At 40.2% G+C, this 17,683-nt stretch overlaps 1 protein-coding gene across 8 annotated transcripts in view; it reads right to left on the minus strand.

The window, feature by feature from the left end:
* The window catches only part of DGKQ (diacylglycerol kinase theta), a 103,918-nt gene that overhangs the window by 13,479 nt on the left and 72,756 nt on the right, over nucleotides 1–17,683 (minus strand). For 5 of the 8 annotated variants that reach the window (XM_087741997.1, XM_087741998.1, XM_087742002.1 and 2 more), the window contains 6 exons: nucleotides 16,818–16,856; nucleotides 15,039–15,154; nucleotides 8,234–8,385; nucleotides 6,727–6,875; nucleotides 5,962–6,143; nucleotides 4,369–4,469 (listed from right to left, as the gene is read on the minus strand). In XM_087741997.1, the coding sequence (XP_087598123.1) occupies nucleotides 4,369–4,469; nucleotides 5,962–6,143; nucleotides 6,727–6,875; nucleotides 8,234–8,385; nucleotides 15,039–15,154; nucleotides 16,818–16,856 (739 nt within the window). The remainder of the gene's footprint in view (nucleotides 1–4,368; nucleotides 4,470–5,961; nucleotides 6,144–6,726; nucleotides 6,876–8,233; nucleotides 8,386–15,038; nucleotides 15,155–16,817; nucleotides 16,857–17,683) is intronic. The other 3 variants (XR_015701007.1, XM_087742003.1, XM_087742004.1) reach the window with 1 other exon arrangement.

Genomic DNA, 17,683 nt, shown 5'->3' on the forward strand with positions numbered 1-17,683 from the left:
ACACACAAAGTATTTTCTTCTATAATGGAAACCTTTGGATACATGGCCTTCAGGGCAACCTTAAAATAAAAAGCATAAATTTCCATTATTTGACTCTATTAGCACTTGGAATCCAACTCTGCAAAATCTCTTGTGCTGTAGACATTCAAGTGGGGAAGGCAGCCAGTTTAGCATGTGGGTTATAGTCAACTCTTCAGACAGAGACTGTTCAGTTCTTTTAAATTATTACATTGGGAATGATTAGCCCTACATGCTAAGTTTTAAACAGCACCGAATTAAAGGTACCTGATGTAACACCATTTAACATATGCATAACATAAGCTTCTACTCCAGACAAGACAATAAGATGTGTCTATGCTAAGCCAGGTTTTGTCTAATTTGGGTACTACTGAAAAATAACGGAATATTGGTAGGAAACACAATACTTTAAGTATCCCCAAGAAGCATTAGTTTTTGTTGCATGAAGAAGAAAGCCTGTAGAAACTGAAAGAATAAGACACAGTGCCGTAACTGCAGACACAGTCCTGAATTACATGACTTCTAAGAAATACTTATGGACCACTGAGGTCCACAGGATCCAGAGACATTGGATACAGCACCCTGTGATGCACAAGAAAGAGCAAATCTGTCAGAGATTAAATCCTATCACTCCATTCTTGCATACATATCCCATTCCATTTATGTATCTGACTAGGACATTGAGGCCAAATAAGAACGAACAAACTGATCTCCAACGTTACCACACCAATTCCTATCCAATGGTTTTGAAGGTGACTGAAAGATTTTATGATTAAAATGGCCAGCCGAGCTTGGGAGGGTGATCCTTCTGCACAGTTAGTCAGCAAGGCAGGAAGGAGGAAGTTGTCCTTGGAGCAGTCTCCAACACCTTATTCGTGCTGAAGGAAATCAAGGTTTGTACTTGTACAGTGTGAGACCCACGTTGCAGTCACTGCTGTAGATGACAGTGATGGGAAGAGAGAGGAGGGCAGGGCGTTGCACGCAGCTCATCCATCCCCACGGAGCCAGCGAGTCCTTGCATCAGCTCGGCTGCGACATTTGCGTCATTATGTCATCCCAGTGCTATTTGGAAGGCTCTCTACAGCACAGACATGGAAGGAACATCCTACTGCTCAGATGAGTTTGGGGATTTGACCTACGCAGCTCAGGAATCACCCTTTGGTTTCGTTTTCTACAAAAGAGGCACTACAGGTATAGCCAACATTCACATACTACCTGATGCCCCACTGGCTACACCCATAAAGCTACATACACCCTTCCTGAGGGACACTCAGAAGGTTGGACTGATTCTTCAGTTTAGCTAATTGAATATCTCAGAATAGATGAAGTTAAAAGGTGATCCTATATAGGACCAGTTTCATGGATTATGAAAGTAAACAAGTGTTTTTTAACTATTGCAATCCTGTATTTATCCTTGATAGAACAAACTGGAAAACTCCCTTTACTCTTAAAAAAGTCCCATGAACAAGACTCCACAGACTCAGAGAGACACCAGAGCATGAACTTGCACTGTTAGTTTAATCGTCTCTGTGGTTGTTGCCCAAGCAGCAAGCACCTCTGGTGGCCAGAGGAAGCAAGACCATCAGTAACTGCATGAAAACAAAATAAAGAAGCCAGTCCTGAAGACCCATGAAGAAACGAAGTGAGCTGATGCAGAAAGCCAGACTTCTCAGAGCTCTTGCCAACTGCTGCATGCCCAGAAGGGTAGGTTCGGGGAACTCCTTTTTAAAGGCGATGGGTAAGAAATGTGTGTGCCAGGCCTTTTTAAATGAACTGCAATTTCCGATGAGCACTAATAAACAGCTAGGTAACATCTCTCGGAAGCAAATGGAAAGCTGTCATGCAGAACAAAACGACTGCCTTTTATCTAGGCCTGCAATTCAACAAGCCCACCACTGGGTGGGAAACCACCACTGCAAAAGCTAAGAGCTCTCATGAATAATTAGCATCAGTTTGGGTGCTTTTATTAGGGTGATCTTACTGAAACCAGGACACTGGGAAAGAACTTTACTAGGTTCACATACAGAGGACCCAAGATGGAAAAAAAATGAGTTAGACAGTAGCCGTTGTAGCCTTTTAAAACCCACAACTGACAAATCAAAGAACCAATATTTCAAACCTTCCCCCCACCAAGAGAGAGCACAGTTCTGTATCTTCGTAAAAGAATTCTGAACTTGCATTAAATGGTGCAGAATACTCCCTCTGCCTAACCTCACATCCAGGAGACTGCCTGCCACAGCAATCCCCTGCCAATTTTGTATGGCACAAACAAGATGTGGTCTCTTCTGTAGCAGGCAAATCTAAAGACTGCCCCAGGATCCCATGGGAATGGGGGAATGAAGGCAGATGCCCTGATCCTTAAGTTTTACACTGTGAAAAAAACCTCACATAGCTGGCACTCAACAACATAAAAACCATCACTGCCACAACATACACTATTTTTACTGCCCTGCGACGCAAGCTGAGCACTAAATTCCCTGCAGGGAAGTCATCACTGCACTGTGAGCTGCCAGCCAAAGGTAAGGAAGGAGTCCTGAGCATGTAAAGAGACTCTACGGCGTGAGGGCAGAGAGCACACAGCTTTCAGGACATTTACCAGCTTCAGGTCTTGATTCAGAAGAGCACTCAGGCCCATTTTTCTTCCAAGGACTACCTGCAATTCCTTCTGCCATAACCTGAAACTTACTGTTCTGCACTCAAGAGCAGCCAGTTCACATGCCAGCAGCCATTGCACCTGGCATTAAGTAGTCACCCTTCTTAGTTAATTTACTGAAAATAATTTTTAAAACGCTAATCTTGCTGGCAAGAGCGTGCACTTGCATATCCTGGGAAAGTGTAAAGCCAGCAATTTTAACAATCATCGTCGCCGGCAGTGAAAGGCAACAATCGTGTCAGCACTGTTGGCCTCCACAAGCTGTTTGTCTCCTGCAAAACCACACCTCACTATCAATTCATTATTTCATGTTTCTTTTCCAGATCTTGAATCACAGAAATATATAGCCCTTCAGATTTACAAAGAAAAAAAATCATCTCTTCTTTCCCACGGGTCCTTCAAGACAGCCTGCTAGCGTGGTGTCCAAATATGCATGTAAAAGGCCTGCAAAAATGGTACTAAGTCATCGCCCAATGCACTGCAGGTGCATCGCCCAATGCACTGTGAACTGACTGAGATTTCAGTCATTCAAGGGATGAAAAGCACACAGGGCAATAAAAGGCAAAGTATAACCCTTAAATACAGTGGCAATAAGAAAAGAACACATCTTTTAAAGTGCTGCAGCTTTGCAAAGTCAGAATAGTATATTTTAAATGAAGAATGAACAGAACTCTTACATTGTATTTATTATACAAGTAAATCTAGAACAGTTTTATACACTATATACAGGCACTGCTATATCTAAACTTATTGCCCAATTTTACTACCTATGATGTTTTTAATCCAATGGATTGAAAATGCAAACCAGTGCCTAATAGTAACTTAATGTACCACAAGCAATATCCTGTATTATTCCGTTTTTAAGAAAAAAAATGAGCAATGCCTGTAATGATAGACAGAACACTGCAAGATAGGTGGGATTACACATCATTACACTCATAACTGGTCAGAGAATATTTTTAATAGTTAGGATTTGAATACTGCATAGTTTTAACTATTAATTGTCTCTCTGGCAACCAAGAGCCAATGTAGAGGACATTTACTCACAAACATAGGGGAAAGAAGACAAAACCAGTTTCTAGAAGAAATTACTGATTAATTACACAAATGTGATTTCTTTTTCTCATCAATTTCAGTGATTATGGGAAGAAGAAAAAGTACTATTACTGATGGATCTGCATGCCAGAAAGGAGGAAGGTCTCTCTCCACACCTTTTTAATCACACAGTCTCACTTGAGATACAGATTTTTTTTTTATCCTTATTATTAGCAGACAGGTGCTAGCACAGCACTAAGCAAGGGTGGGAAAGGTACAAAGAAGTTCTGAACAGTGTGTTCATTGCTCACTTAGCAGCACTGCCCTCCCTCCTGCTAAAGACTGAATAAGAGATATTTCCACTACCTCAAAACTTCACTGAACTCAACATTGCAGTTATTGGCAAACAAATATACTGAAAAATAATGACACTGCTTTGGTACTCTCTCTTGGTAAAAGAAAAAAAAAAGAAAAAAAGAAAAAGAAACCAAACAAACCCCCTGAATTCTGTGAGTTCGTGGCTAATGTAATTCCTCCCTGTGCCAGCTCTGTCTCAAGCAATATTGTTTGTGTAGCATTTCAAGATTATCAGCCATAGTGTAAGCTGGAAGGTATGTAACACCACAGAGTTTGCCCTTCACCCCTGGTTTCCCCAGGATTACCTGCTATTAAATTTCCCTGGTTCTTCTTCTCTAGCATGATGGAAGTCCAAGCTCAACTCTGCGTCAATGCCAAGACCACAGTAATTGTTCATCTGTACAATCTGACAAAAAAATTGTATTATTTCCTCCTTATGTTTATAAATGAAGAGGTTCCAAAGTTTTTCAACAAAAGCAAGCTTTGCAGATGATTCTTCCAAGTCACTTGCATTTTGACAGATTCTGGAAAACATCTTCCAGAAACACTGCACTAAAAATAAAGCTGTACAGACAATTGTTGACATGTGTCGTCATTATTTCCAAAGTATCAGAAACTTCAAAATTTAATCTTAGCTGCAAGTAACAAGCATATTAAGGCAGAAATAAAAACAAATGCAGAAATAAACCCAACCCAACTTCTCAAAGTGATTCTATGCAACAACTACACAAGTTGTTGAATAATAATGCCACTATTATTTTTGGCATCAGCCATGGATTTATCATGACATTACTGGGAATACGCTCTTCCTTACTTTGGAAGGTGACCAGCTTATGCCAGATGAGCGAATAACTTGACTTCACCTACTCAGCTGCATTTTAAATAGCTCCTTATATGCCAATCTCAAGTTTCTATAGATTTCAACCATTTTTGCAATTAATTCTTCCTTTGCATGCCAGTTCACTCAATAGCCTTTCTATCCTAGTCCTTGACTCTCCCGCCCTTCACCTTTAAAAAGCAGATTAGGCACTCGGCAAATCAACCCTTGTCTTCACCAAGTGAAAAATAGCTGGAACCTGAGCAACTTAAATCCTCCAATTGACACATAATGCCTAGGATTTTCCAGCAACTGGTCTAAAATCTTAGACAATTGCTACCATTATTACAATTTCCTACTTTCTTTTTGCCACCCTCTTGTCCAATTTCTTTGTTTTGTCTGAAGATACACAGAACCAGGATTCACACAAAGCTCTGAAGTCACCATCTACAACCAACATTTTTATTTTCCTGAACAGAAACAAGTAATATGAGCCAAGGGACAGGGGCTTTCAATCCAAAAAAATAAAACAGACGCCAAAATAAAACAGATGCCACATATACAGACATGCAATGGCAGTAAGATGACAGAAGGATTTACTTTCTGTATATGCTAGCAACTCATAGTCATTTTTTAAACTGTTAAAAGAAAGATGAGAGTACTTTTGGGGGTGGGGGGGGGAGGGGGCAGAGGCAGTGTTTTTTGGTCAACACTCCAGTTTCACTAGTGTTCTGGAAAGTGTTTGGCATTCTTTCAAAAAGCTTTTCTTATTTGAGAAATATATTTCCTTCCAGCTGAAGCAAACAGGTATGCCATTGTCACTTGAATCTTTTCATTAATCCTCTATCAGATACTTTTTGCCAAACAGCTACGGAGTGTCTTCTGCAGCCAACCAGTCCTACCAAAACTGAAGCACTAGAGCCAGACATATGCTGTGTTCACTAAGGAATAGCTCAGTAAGGCCCAAGCTCAAAGACAGGTGAGCAGCAGAAAATTAAACTACTTTAGTTATCTAACTTCTTTGTGATTTTTGCTAGAACAACAGTTCCTAAGAATCAAACCCAAATGGTGCTCAGCTCACCTTGGGAGGCTCAGGTTCTGCAACGCCATTCTCTGCGCCTTCAGCTGGCTCTTCTGCATCCAAAAGGATAGTCCAGCGATCCATAAGAACGTCGTCCGCCTCATCCACGGACACCAAAATTGAGTAGGGGTCCTCCCCACTGTAGCCAGCTCCCCAGCGCAAGACCCTCCCTAAGTCATTACCTGGGCAACAAGGAAGAACCCCAAAATATGACTGCATTTCGTAAGTAAGCTAAAAGCATCAAGAAGTGCACCAGCCCAGTTCTACAAATCAAATCGCATCAAGGTGCTCCAAACAAGTCATGGAAGTAGTTAGATTGGACTGAGAAGTTAAGCAGAAAAAATATCTAAGCGTTGTTGTGGTTGCACATGTGCTTAGTATCACATACAGATACGCTGTCCCATCTGAAAAGTTTTCACAAAAAGCGATAGAACCACCTATTATGGAGCCAGGGAGCAGCTGAGTTCACTGGTTTACAACAAGGGCTGATGCACCTGCGGTTGTCAGGGGGAGAATATTTCGCCCTCTCCAACTCCTGCCCACTCGGACATGCCCATACCTACACACCTGCTGCTCTTTTTTCCTCAGAAAGCATGACTGACATTTCCTTGAAAAGCTGATACTGCATTTGCTCTCCAACACCAGCCAGAACGGAGTCATGGCATCTCTACTGCAAAACTGAGTTGTTTGTCAGACGGATAAATAAAGACAAACCTTCTGGAGGACTCCTGCCCTCAGGAGAACGGTGCTCGCTGTGATTCTCACCTGTTCCTAAAGGTAAGATGGCAACTGAGGGCTCTGAGCACACCAGCTTGTGTCTGATCTCCTCCAGTGCACCAAGGACCCAGCCGACGGTGCCGTCCCCTCCGCACACCAGCACTCGGAAGGAGGGGACTTTAGAGAACGTGTGAAACCTCCATTGAGAAACAAAGCAAGGGGGAAAAGAAATGTTACAACGTAGTACAGGAAAAGCCAAGCTTCCTAATATGTTATTTATGATAACACATTATTATTGAATTTCCCCCCACACCTTTACCATCAGTTTCAGGATCAACTTCAACAAAGTGAACCAAAAAATAGGAACTTTTAGATAAACCCATTTAAAAAGAGTGAAAACGCCATTCTTAGATTCTTCACAGCTAGAATTAAATTGTTAATCACCTCCTTTTTCACCAAAGACACAGAGATCTAACTATTCATCATTTCAATATGAACATCTATAACTCTCCAAATCCTAGTGGAGATGTTGATTAGTGGTTGGTTTTTTTTTTTTTTTTTACTTAGTCATAGGACTCATAGTACATTTTTTTCTTCATAGTACTATTTTCCTCGTCGCTCTTACCTTTTGTGGCTTTTCATCTTACATACCAAGATATCCTGCAAAGAAATTTTTATTTCCCATTGCACAAGAAGCAATGAACAAGTAGAAGCATTTTGCCATAAAGCTACAGAAGGATTCCATGGGCAAAACAAAATGAGCGAGTTACTGAAGTTGCAACTTGAACCGCATTAGGAAGTCAACAGAATTATGCAGTTCTAACAAAGGACTTAGTCTGTGCAGCTTGTTTTTCTTGCCTCCTGCATAAGCTGCGTTTCTCCTGCAAAAGCTTTTGTTCTGAAGAGCTTGTTATGACAGTTCTTTGTTAAAGCAGTGCTGGAGGAATGAGGCTACTCTGAGTAGGCCACAACCATCACTTTCAGTTTTATGAAGCTGGTAACGAAGTGGTGTTGATTAAATCAAGTAATTGGTTCCTGCCTCCCCACAAGCACGTTATGTTCTGTTCCTTGTATTTAGAAATGTTGCAGCTGTGATCAGGCAGGCCCTGTTAACTCTGCAATTGTGGCCAAGTTTCAAGAGTCAAGATAGCAAATTTTATTATACTTTCTTGTTGGTTCCCATGAAACATCAGAGGAAATAAAAGCAAAAACAAGCCCTCATCGGGCAACGTGACATTTCTCTTTCCATGCCCATTCAATTATAGAATCTTTTTAATAATGATTTAATAATGTGTTATTGTAAAGTGCATGTGACTTTCCCAGGACTGGACTCTATTAGACTTGACACAAGCATATACATCAGGAACTACTCTATTCTCTTTTCTTTAGAGAACCTCACAGTTTACATCTGTTTTCACAGTGAGAACCAGTCAGAATGAGTGATCCACTGCTCTCGTCTTCAGGCACAGAGCAGAAGCAATTTAGATCTTTACAACAAGTGAATCTGATCCATCCTTTCAAAAAATAAAAAGAATTTAAAAGGATGATGACATACCCAGGCAGTGGGCCACCATTGGTAAGTTCGAAGACCTGATGTGGGTTTAGCAGCTTTCTAAAACTGTACAGCAGATCCCGACCTTTTAGACCACCACTTTTTGGATTCACAAATACAAGAAGTGGGCAGCAGTTCTGTGGTATCTTGGAAGCCTGAAAGAAGACAAGAAAAATGATTAGCCAAAACCATGACTGGGCAGGAAAATTACTACTGCATCTCAGAAATATTTCCTGATGCCTCCTTGATGCTTAGTAAAAAAATCCAGATTCGATAAATAAAAAGATTCAATGTCCAGACAATGGACAGGTTAGCTGGTGATCTTGCTTTTCTGGAAACTGAAGTTTCCTTAACCCACTCCAACTACACAGTTGAGCCTAACGTTAAAAAGAAAGGCGCTGTAAGTAATCCTTCCTACACATTTTCAGTAAACAGTCTGTGCCAAAGAATAGCGTGAGGGATAAGGTAACTTCCAGAGTCACGTACAATTCAAACACTTTCCTTGCAAGGAGAGAACTTCTTCCTAAAACAATTGAAACATTTGTCTTAAGTTTTGTGGTCATCTTAGAATATATGTTAATTTACAAGGACAAAACATTTCAAAACGAGGGTGTTTGGGGCAGACACTGGCATGCCCCTCCCCATGAATTAAGAGGCTGAAAGCTTCTTTTAAAAATGTGTATTTAAAATTTTTAATCAGGAGGATTTGGTGCCAGTATCTTATGATCCTCACACTTGTACTGGTATGCTGGTACTACGTTCTGGTACACTCCAGAAAAGTCCATCGGGCATTTTAGCGAGCAAGTCGTGGTAATTTGTATTTACAAATCGGACAGCGTTCAGGGAACAGCAATTTGTCACGCAGCTGACAGGATGGATACAGGGAACAGAACACCGGTGCTAAATATAAGTCAATTTAGACAAGAATGATTCAGGGGGCAGTGAGGCCGCAGCATGACCGCAGCATGCAAACATGCGGAGAGATACCAACAGCTCCAGAGGGGAGGAGATGGCGCCCAGAGAGCCTGTTGGCTGCTGTCCATGAGCGACCACCAGAGAGCGTGAACTAAGGCGAAGAATGGAGAAATTAGGACAAATTCATTAGTAACTTTGTGAGGAAGCAAACTTGAGTCTGATGTTGAGATACCCCAGACCATCGTCTACTTGTGAGCTGATCTGGACACTTAAAACCAAACAATTGTCTGGGGCTTCCCAGTATTTGAGAGATACCCTCAAATTTTGCTTTCCTCAAAGAGCTGGGTGCTAATCCTCTGCAAGTCACACCCTGCCAGATGTGTCAAGATACCCGCAAACACATAAAAATCCTTCTCTGTGTCACTGCCTGCATGAGAAATGCCCTCCGCCATCCGGCGGGACTTGCAGGCACAAACAGCAAACGCACCAGGAGGAGGAACACGAAGCAGGTAGGAAGGTTGGTGGAGCAGGCATACACTTCTCCTCTCGCCCCTTCCTTCCTCATCCTTTAGATTCTACCAGAGATGTTCAGTTTGAAAATACGTATGTTTTCTCCAAAAATATCAGCCAAACAAGGACTATTTTGATTTTGGCTGACGAAGAGGCAGAAGAGCCTCAAAATTTTCTTTTACTGGAAAGGTTTCACTGGTGGCAAAACACCTAGGTTGCTGCAAGGCTGTCCACACAGCCTTATCCAGAGGAGCCACCTTCACGCTATACTGTGATGACTGCTAGGTCCAAACACCTCTCGCCTCCGTATTCAGCCTTTATTGGAAAAAGGGGAAGCAATTACTCAAAGCGTGCCCAACACGTGACAAGGGTAATGTATTTATTTCTGTTAAGCACATGGAAAGGATATTTGTAGCCAGCAAAGGAAGTCTAAGGAAAACAATGCATGCCACTGTCACAAAAAGGAAGGACTTCTTGAGTTGTAAGGTCAACAGCTCAAGGGTCCACACATCCCAATGACAGAAGTGGATTTCCTCCCCTCGGGCCATCACAGGCATTAATAAAAATAGTAAGCAGAGTTCTGGCTTTTCCAGAAGTAAAGCCCTTGTTACTCCATCAGTTCCTGCACCATCACCTGCCATATCCCATTATGAACGGTCCTTTGAAAATCCCACAAGCAAGGAAAGGCAGAGCAGCTCTGAAAGCAAACGCCACGTCCCATGGGGTAACAGGGCAAACCGTGCCCTTCCTGCACTCCTTGTTCCAGCTCCTACTCTGCCCTACCTTCCCACCTGACCACTTCCCATTTCTTCCTCTTCAAAGCTTTCTTACTACCTAAATTTCATCTCCAGTCATTTCAACTTTCTGAGCAATACAGGCTATCTGAAACCTCAGGCTTGGGCCAATGCCCAGAAACTTCTGGGGTTTAAAAAAACGGGAGTAAGGGGAAAACAGAAAGAAAAAATACTCAGTTCTGCAGCTCAATGTAAACAAAAACTTTTTCAAAAAAGAATGAGAGAAAACAAAACAGCCCAACATTCAAGTCAAACAAATACCTTACAAATGTGGACAAGAACATTTGATTACCTTCTCTTCTTCAGGAAATCAGTTTCTAAAAATACTGGGTTTGGACATTTAGAAGTGACATGTTGAACACGTGTTTTATATTACTTGCTTTTACAGGCAAGTTCTAACACACTGGGTTTAAAACCAAGTAACTAAAATAATTCAAAAGGAACTTCAGGGAATCGCAATGATTTTTGAGAGGTGGTAAACTCCAAGGCATTCAAAAGCACAGCTGTGTTTTGGAAAGTCATCAGAGATCTTACCCAAGTAAATATATATATTTTTGCAAATATGTATTTACAGTTCCTACAAAACTGCCATCTAAATTTCCTAATTGACAAGTGTCAATATTGTACAAAAAAAACCCCAATACCCTGAATGCTACTAAGACTCAAAAGCAGCTGCAGAGAATGCCTGGAGCTAACAAAATATCTGTATGTAGTGCAAACTGATCAGTTTTACCACTTAAAACCATCTTTGTTCTAGTATTTTCTAATGCAAATCCCTAACTATACCTATTTAGGACTAAACGCACCTATGTAGAATGAACAGAAGTATTCTAGAAAGTGCTTAACCTTACAGTTAACTTGCTTCCCATCATCATTCTTCGTTAAACTTAAAGGAGTAAGAAACACTGCTAAATCCCTAGATAAAGGCCAGCTTCTAAGAAAACAATTATTTTTCAGTAGGGGTTAAAAACTCTATGACAGTTTGTACAGCAGAGCTGCTGCATTGCTTTCTGAAAAGTACACGCTCTGTTATGACTACGGCTGCAAGGGTAGCAGTCTTATGCTGCAGAATTTTTTTTAATCCCTTAATAAAGCCCCAGTGGGGATGTACGAATGAGTTTGTTACTGGGCAGAAGGGGATGTGTGACTCACAGCCTGAGGACTCCCTTCCCCCTTTAGCCCTGGCTTCAGTGTTCTGCTTGGGGAGTGAAATCTGCAGAGGGGTTTTGTGTTGGCTGGCTTTCAGGAAGGAATTTATTCCTCGTTTCTTAGAGACAGCTGAAGGAGGCCGTGTGATTTAGACACTCTTGACAGTCACTGTGAATTGCTTCATTTGCCAGGATTAGCACGATGCGGCTTCAGGCTGGGGCAAGATATTTATTATCCATACTAATCCCCTTTCTGTTGCGTCCCTTTCTGTTGAGTGTACGCGTAATCACATCTCACGACAGAGCAGAACAAGGCATTCTGAGCCACAGGTCTGCCAGCACGACAACCACGGCGCATCTTCCAGGGTGGTGGGCTGTCTCCAGGAACTGCAGATATCTCTAAGTGACAAGTAAAATCCAACATTTGCAAGCAGGCTGTCTGCAGCATCTCCCATGTGCAAGGGCTCACAACACCCCAAGCACAAACTTCCTCCATCCTGGCCAGAAAGGAGTCATTGCATCTGATGAGAACGATGTGCAAGGTGTCTCAATGCAACTGAAGAAGCAGCTGGGTCAACACAGCAGGAGCTCGAGCCTTTTCTTTACTTTTTGGGGAAATGAAGCAGTGGAAGAAGGGTGGAAAGTAACTTTTCGTGGGGTTTTGGCCAAGAGCGTCATTAAACTATCATCCTTTTAAGTTGGACACATTTATGTGAGGAATTTGTGGAATGAATGAAATGGAAAGCTTCACCCATTTGGGAAACTCTCACATCTTTTTCTATTACTCTTAAGGAACCTAAATACAGTACATCAGAGGGCACTCCACTGGTAAGTGGCATTAGTGATAAAGCCACAAAAACTTGTCACCTTCATGCTGATACTGGCCTCACACAACTCTCTGCCGATTTCCTTGTTTGCTAGTACTGCAAAAGGAGTTCTGGTAAATGAGCTTTCAATTCAAAGATTCAGCCCTGCAATGTCCTTCACCTTGGCATGCTACCAAAGCGTGATACCAAACTGCCCCTGCAGGTCCTTAAACACAGCAGCTAAACAGCTTTGTAAGAGGCTGTATTTTTTCACACTCCAGTGAAGAGAGTATTTTCATTTATTTGAATATTGTGAAATGAAAAAGTGTTTGATTAAATTCTTAAAGGCCCGAGATCATGAAACAGCAGAATAGATCAACACATCTGATCACACTAATTGCTTGACATTCTAACAAGCAGTTAGTGCAAACTGATTCCGCATTCAAACTTTTCAGTAATGATAATAAGAGGATGAATTCTTCTGGCAGACCTGACCATACCAGACTAGAACTGGGCCTCCTCCTTAGGAGGTATATCAGACACAGAGTAAGAGAATCTCACCTCCGGAAAACGAAGGTCTAGCAACCTGCTAACCACCAATTTACTTCTGTGCTTTTATCGACTTTTAAGAAGGGTTGTTTTGTTTTGTTTGTTTTTTTACTTAAGTTGCAATTTGGAAAAAGCATTCATTAACCAAAACACTGCAGCTTTTGTTTTATCACCCATTCTCCTTCTGAGACTACACATTAGCCCTTCATTCCCAATTTCCTTGTATTTCACCCACAAGAGGAATGTCAAACACAGCATAAATTTAATATTGTGCTCAGTTCCTCTATTAGGATTTCCTGGTGCTGTATTTAAATGGTTACATACATAAAGTATAAACAAAGGCTAATAGTATCATAGGATAAAAGGATGATCTAGGTTGGAAAGTACTTCAGGAGGTCATCCAGTCCAATTGCTATCCAAAGTAGCGTCAACAATCACTCATTAGTTTACCCTGGGTAATTAGTGAATGGTGTAAGCTGCGTGGCCAACGCACATATGAACAACACTTAAAATATTATGTAGATTAACTCTTGGCTCATTTCAGTGAGAAAACCAAATATAAACAATACATGCTGAAATGGAAATAAAATGTATGTGCACATGTACAGCCCCTCTCTCCTTACATATTAGAAGTTCATCCCCAGCAGTCCCCTGAACTGGAGTTTCTAAAAAATATCTTACGTCAGGTAACAGATAGTATTATCAGTATTTTCCTGGCATCAAGAAGTTCACTTCAAACATGTCTAGTGTCAGAAAACCAGACACACATAATCAACAGAGTTGAGTATGTTCAACTTCACACACCGTGCACCAAATCTAAGCTGATACTGCATTTGCCTAAAAAACCCCCAAGACAACCATCCAAAAGCAGTCTCATCTTCACACTGCCTTCTGTTTCTGGTAACAGAAACTCTGAAACCTAGTTTGGACGAGGGGGGACCTTGATTTTTAAGGATCTCACAAAACATAATGCCTATGCATGCATAAGAACAAGGCTCTCACTTTTTTTGGAGGGGGATAGTTTTTAATCTTGCCAGTTTCATCTAAGCACTGCCACTAGTATCTGCTCATATAAAAAAATAATCTTGCCTTCAGAAAACTTTGACAAGCATAGGAGTCTTTAAACGGCAAAAGCAGGCATGTGAGTATGCAACTACGGCTGTTGAACTTGAGACCCTCCCATCTAAAGCTGTTTCATAGTTCGCACTAATTATGCATTTTTTTTAAGTTTTCAATCTTCTATGAAGTTCTAAGAAGTCAGACCAAGACCCTCACTTCACTTGCCATAATGCAACTCCAGAAAGATGGTAACTGCAAGATACACAACAGCTCAGCAGAAAGTAACCATGGCTACACTCTCTTTGGACAGAACCTACATCATCCTGCTCAAAAATCACTTTGCTCAGTGAACTATTTCCCTCTTTTCATCCTGAATCTGCTTTGTTAACATGAAACCTATTACTAAACTGACTGATTCATAGTGAAGTGATTTGTAACCATAAAAAATGATAAATCAGAATCAAGCCTGAATTTGTGAAAGGACTCTTGCACTAAGTCTTTCAAAAGACTATTTTCCTCTGAAATCCACAATGCAGCATTTAAACAAGGTCAAACTCCCTCTGCTACAGAATGGGGGCAATGAAGGCGCTGTAAATGTGAAGATTAGCAGTACTACTTTACCTCATGGTTAGTGAGGAAACACATTTACTCACCAAAACAAAGTTGTTGTAAGCATTTTAAGACATGCCAGCTAAAACTAAAACGCCACCTGACTTTTTGATCATTGAAAGAAATAAAGAGGAAAAAAAAATTGCTTTTCTCCCCTTTATAGTTACACAGTTATGTGGTTGTACAGTTGTATAGTTATTCCTAACAACTCAACAGTAACAGGACAACTCACAGAAGTAAGTGTATCATATACACGAAGTACAGGCTCTCAAGTATTTTTTTTCATCACACTACTTATAGAAACTCACTGTACGGCTCCTTTGAATAAAATGTATTTTCAGTTACTTCCAGGAGAAAAATTCTTAAGGTAGTTGTTTTTCTTTTAAAGAGATATTTTAAATTCAAATATATCTCTTACCATAACTTCAGGAATCACCACAGCATACAGAGGCTTGTCATTGACAGTTGTATCTTTAACTAGCATATATATTCTTTCAGCTTCAGAAAAGCAGGAAATTTTGAGTACAACAGCACCTGTGAAGAGGCATCAGAACTCTTTTTTATATTTTCTATTATTATTAGGAAATCGGTATCATCATATCACAGCAAAAGTTTACTCAGTTTACTCAGGACAGTATTCAGTAAGTTACTCTGCAACATTTCTGGTTGTTTGTTATCAGCGAATTGGGCTGTTTTGTTTTTTAAGCCTTCCTTCATGCCCCCAAACACACCCCAGGATTTCTGTTAAAGCAAAGCAGTTTGAAGACAAGAACTGCAGCACAGAACTGATGCATATTTAAAGACCTCCTTTGGGCTTCAGAAGTACGCCCTATTTCCATACCCTTTACCGTAACTAACAGGCTGTTCTTATCCTGTAAAAGTGACAAAGTCATCAGGTTTAATTTTGTATCTCATTACTAAATCCAGTAGTTCCATTCACTGACAATATCTCAGTAAGAATTATTACAAGCAAAGACTTGGTTTGAGAATCAATTTAAGATCTGTATGTCAGCTTAGGTCCTGTCCTGTATGAGGAAGCTGGGGAAGAAGGGAAGACAAAAGGGAAAAAAGAAAAGAAAAAAAAATACTGACAAGTTAGTTTAAAGTGAGATACTTAGTGAGGAGGAAAACAGGTCAGGATGAGATCAAAGTGCATAACGGACAGCATATGAGATGTAAGCTGATAACACAACCTGGCTGCAACTAAAAACATAAAAATACTCAGAAAGTGAAAACCACAAAGAACAATAAAAATCACATACAAGCAGAAACATCTAAAAAACCCATCCAGGTAAGCTTGGTTAAATGAAGCTGTGACATGAGAAGAGTATCACAAAAACAACTACTCTCCATTGACAAATATGAAAAGGAGAAGGCACATCTGAAAGCTTTATGGTTTTCCTTATGGAAAGTCAGTATTAACTAGCCATGTGGAGACAGCAAATACACAAAGGAAGCATGCATCAGTCTTCAAAACCACGCTATAGAAAGATTCATTTAGCGATCATGTGAAAGTTGAGCCTACCAAAGGACGTGAAACATCTTGGATATGGACACCTCAATGTACAAAAGATAAATTCCACACTCTGAAGTTTTACCAAACACAGATCTCCACCTGACCACTGCACCAAAGCTGCACAGAACCACTGACACTCTGGCTCTCAAAAGCCTCACGGCTTCTCCAGCCTTGCTGAAATAAAATTTGTACAGCAAAAGCAAAGCAACAGCTCAAAGGATGAATGCAGAGATGAGCGTACTGATTTTCCTCAGACTTCCAGCAACTGAAGCCCCACTTAACACTGTGTTAGGAAACAGTGACTGTGAAACAATCCCATCAAGTTCAAAAGCAGTACCAAATTTTAGTATTTTAGAAGTCAAAATAAGGAGAGAGCACTTGAAGGATTTTTAACAGTTCAGTGGTGTTAGACTATTCAGTTGAAGTGCAACTTAAAAACTCATTTTTATGATGAAATATTACCACTTTCTGGTACACAAGGCATGAAGCCAACTTTTTTATTTTTTTTAATATGGTAACACTAATTAATCCACTGCTTTTCATAAATACGGGTTACATTTTATCTGAAGGGCTTTTTGCTTATGCAATAAGACTAACAAACTCTAAGCTTAGAGCCTCTAGTATTAGGCTGCAGTTTTGAAAACAGACATTGTTTGCAAGACTGAAAATCTTAATGCTTACCTTGTGCTTGATAAACATGACTCACAGATACTACATTTGCTGCAAAGGGTAAAAATATAAACACATAAAACGTTGGGTACATTCAGAGTAAATATTTAAAATATTTTTTAAAGTTACATAAATATAATATAAATAAATATTAAAAGTTATACAAATATAGGGAGAACCTCCAGCTAACACTTTCCCTCTCCTAAGTTTACTTTGCAAGTTAGAAAAGCTAAACTGATTTTCATAAAAGGTGACTATGAATTCTTTCTGGCATTTAAAGTTTAATTCCTCTTGAAGTTACATAAAAGATTGGGAAAAATGCTTCGTTGCCTGAAACAAAAAGCATGATGCATTCCTGACACTGTTTATAGAACATGTTGGTTGAAAGAGCATTATGAAAAATCAATTACATTTTTTTGAAAAAGAAAAATTCTTTTCACTAAGTGCTTGTCCATATGTGTGTGCACATACTGCTCATGCTTCTTTGTGAGCAGGCATAGAGCTCATGAACAACATGGAGGACAGCCCACGCAAAAAATGTCAGAGGTTAATAAAGGCGAGGAACATTCATGCACAGGGAATTAAACCGCATTGCCATAATTTGAATGGTGTAAGGTATGTATGGTTCACTACTAAAAAGTGATGCTTTTTCCCTAAAAAAAATGGTGTGGTCACATATAGCTCAAGTGATGTAATAATAATTCTGTGAATAATGAGCTGTCACATCTCTCATGCAACCACGAACATGTCAAAATGAATAAAAAAGCCCCCTGTGAGAGTACAAGGTAGACTGATTTTTCAAATAAGGTCAGAAAACAAATAATAAAAAAGGAACAATAGATGCTACTACACTTTATTCTGTACAAGTGACTGTATCT

Source organism: Nipponia nippon, unplaced genomic scaffold (genome assembly GCF_047370975.1).
Source record: "Nipponia nippon isolate SJK-2023a ecotype South Korea unplaced genomic scaffold, ASM4737097v1 scaffold_8, whole genome shotgun sequence".
In the NCBI taxonomy this organism is placed as follows: domain Eukaryota; kingdom Metazoa; phylum Chordata; class Aves; order Pelecaniformes; family Threskiornithidae; genus Nipponia; species Nipponia nippon.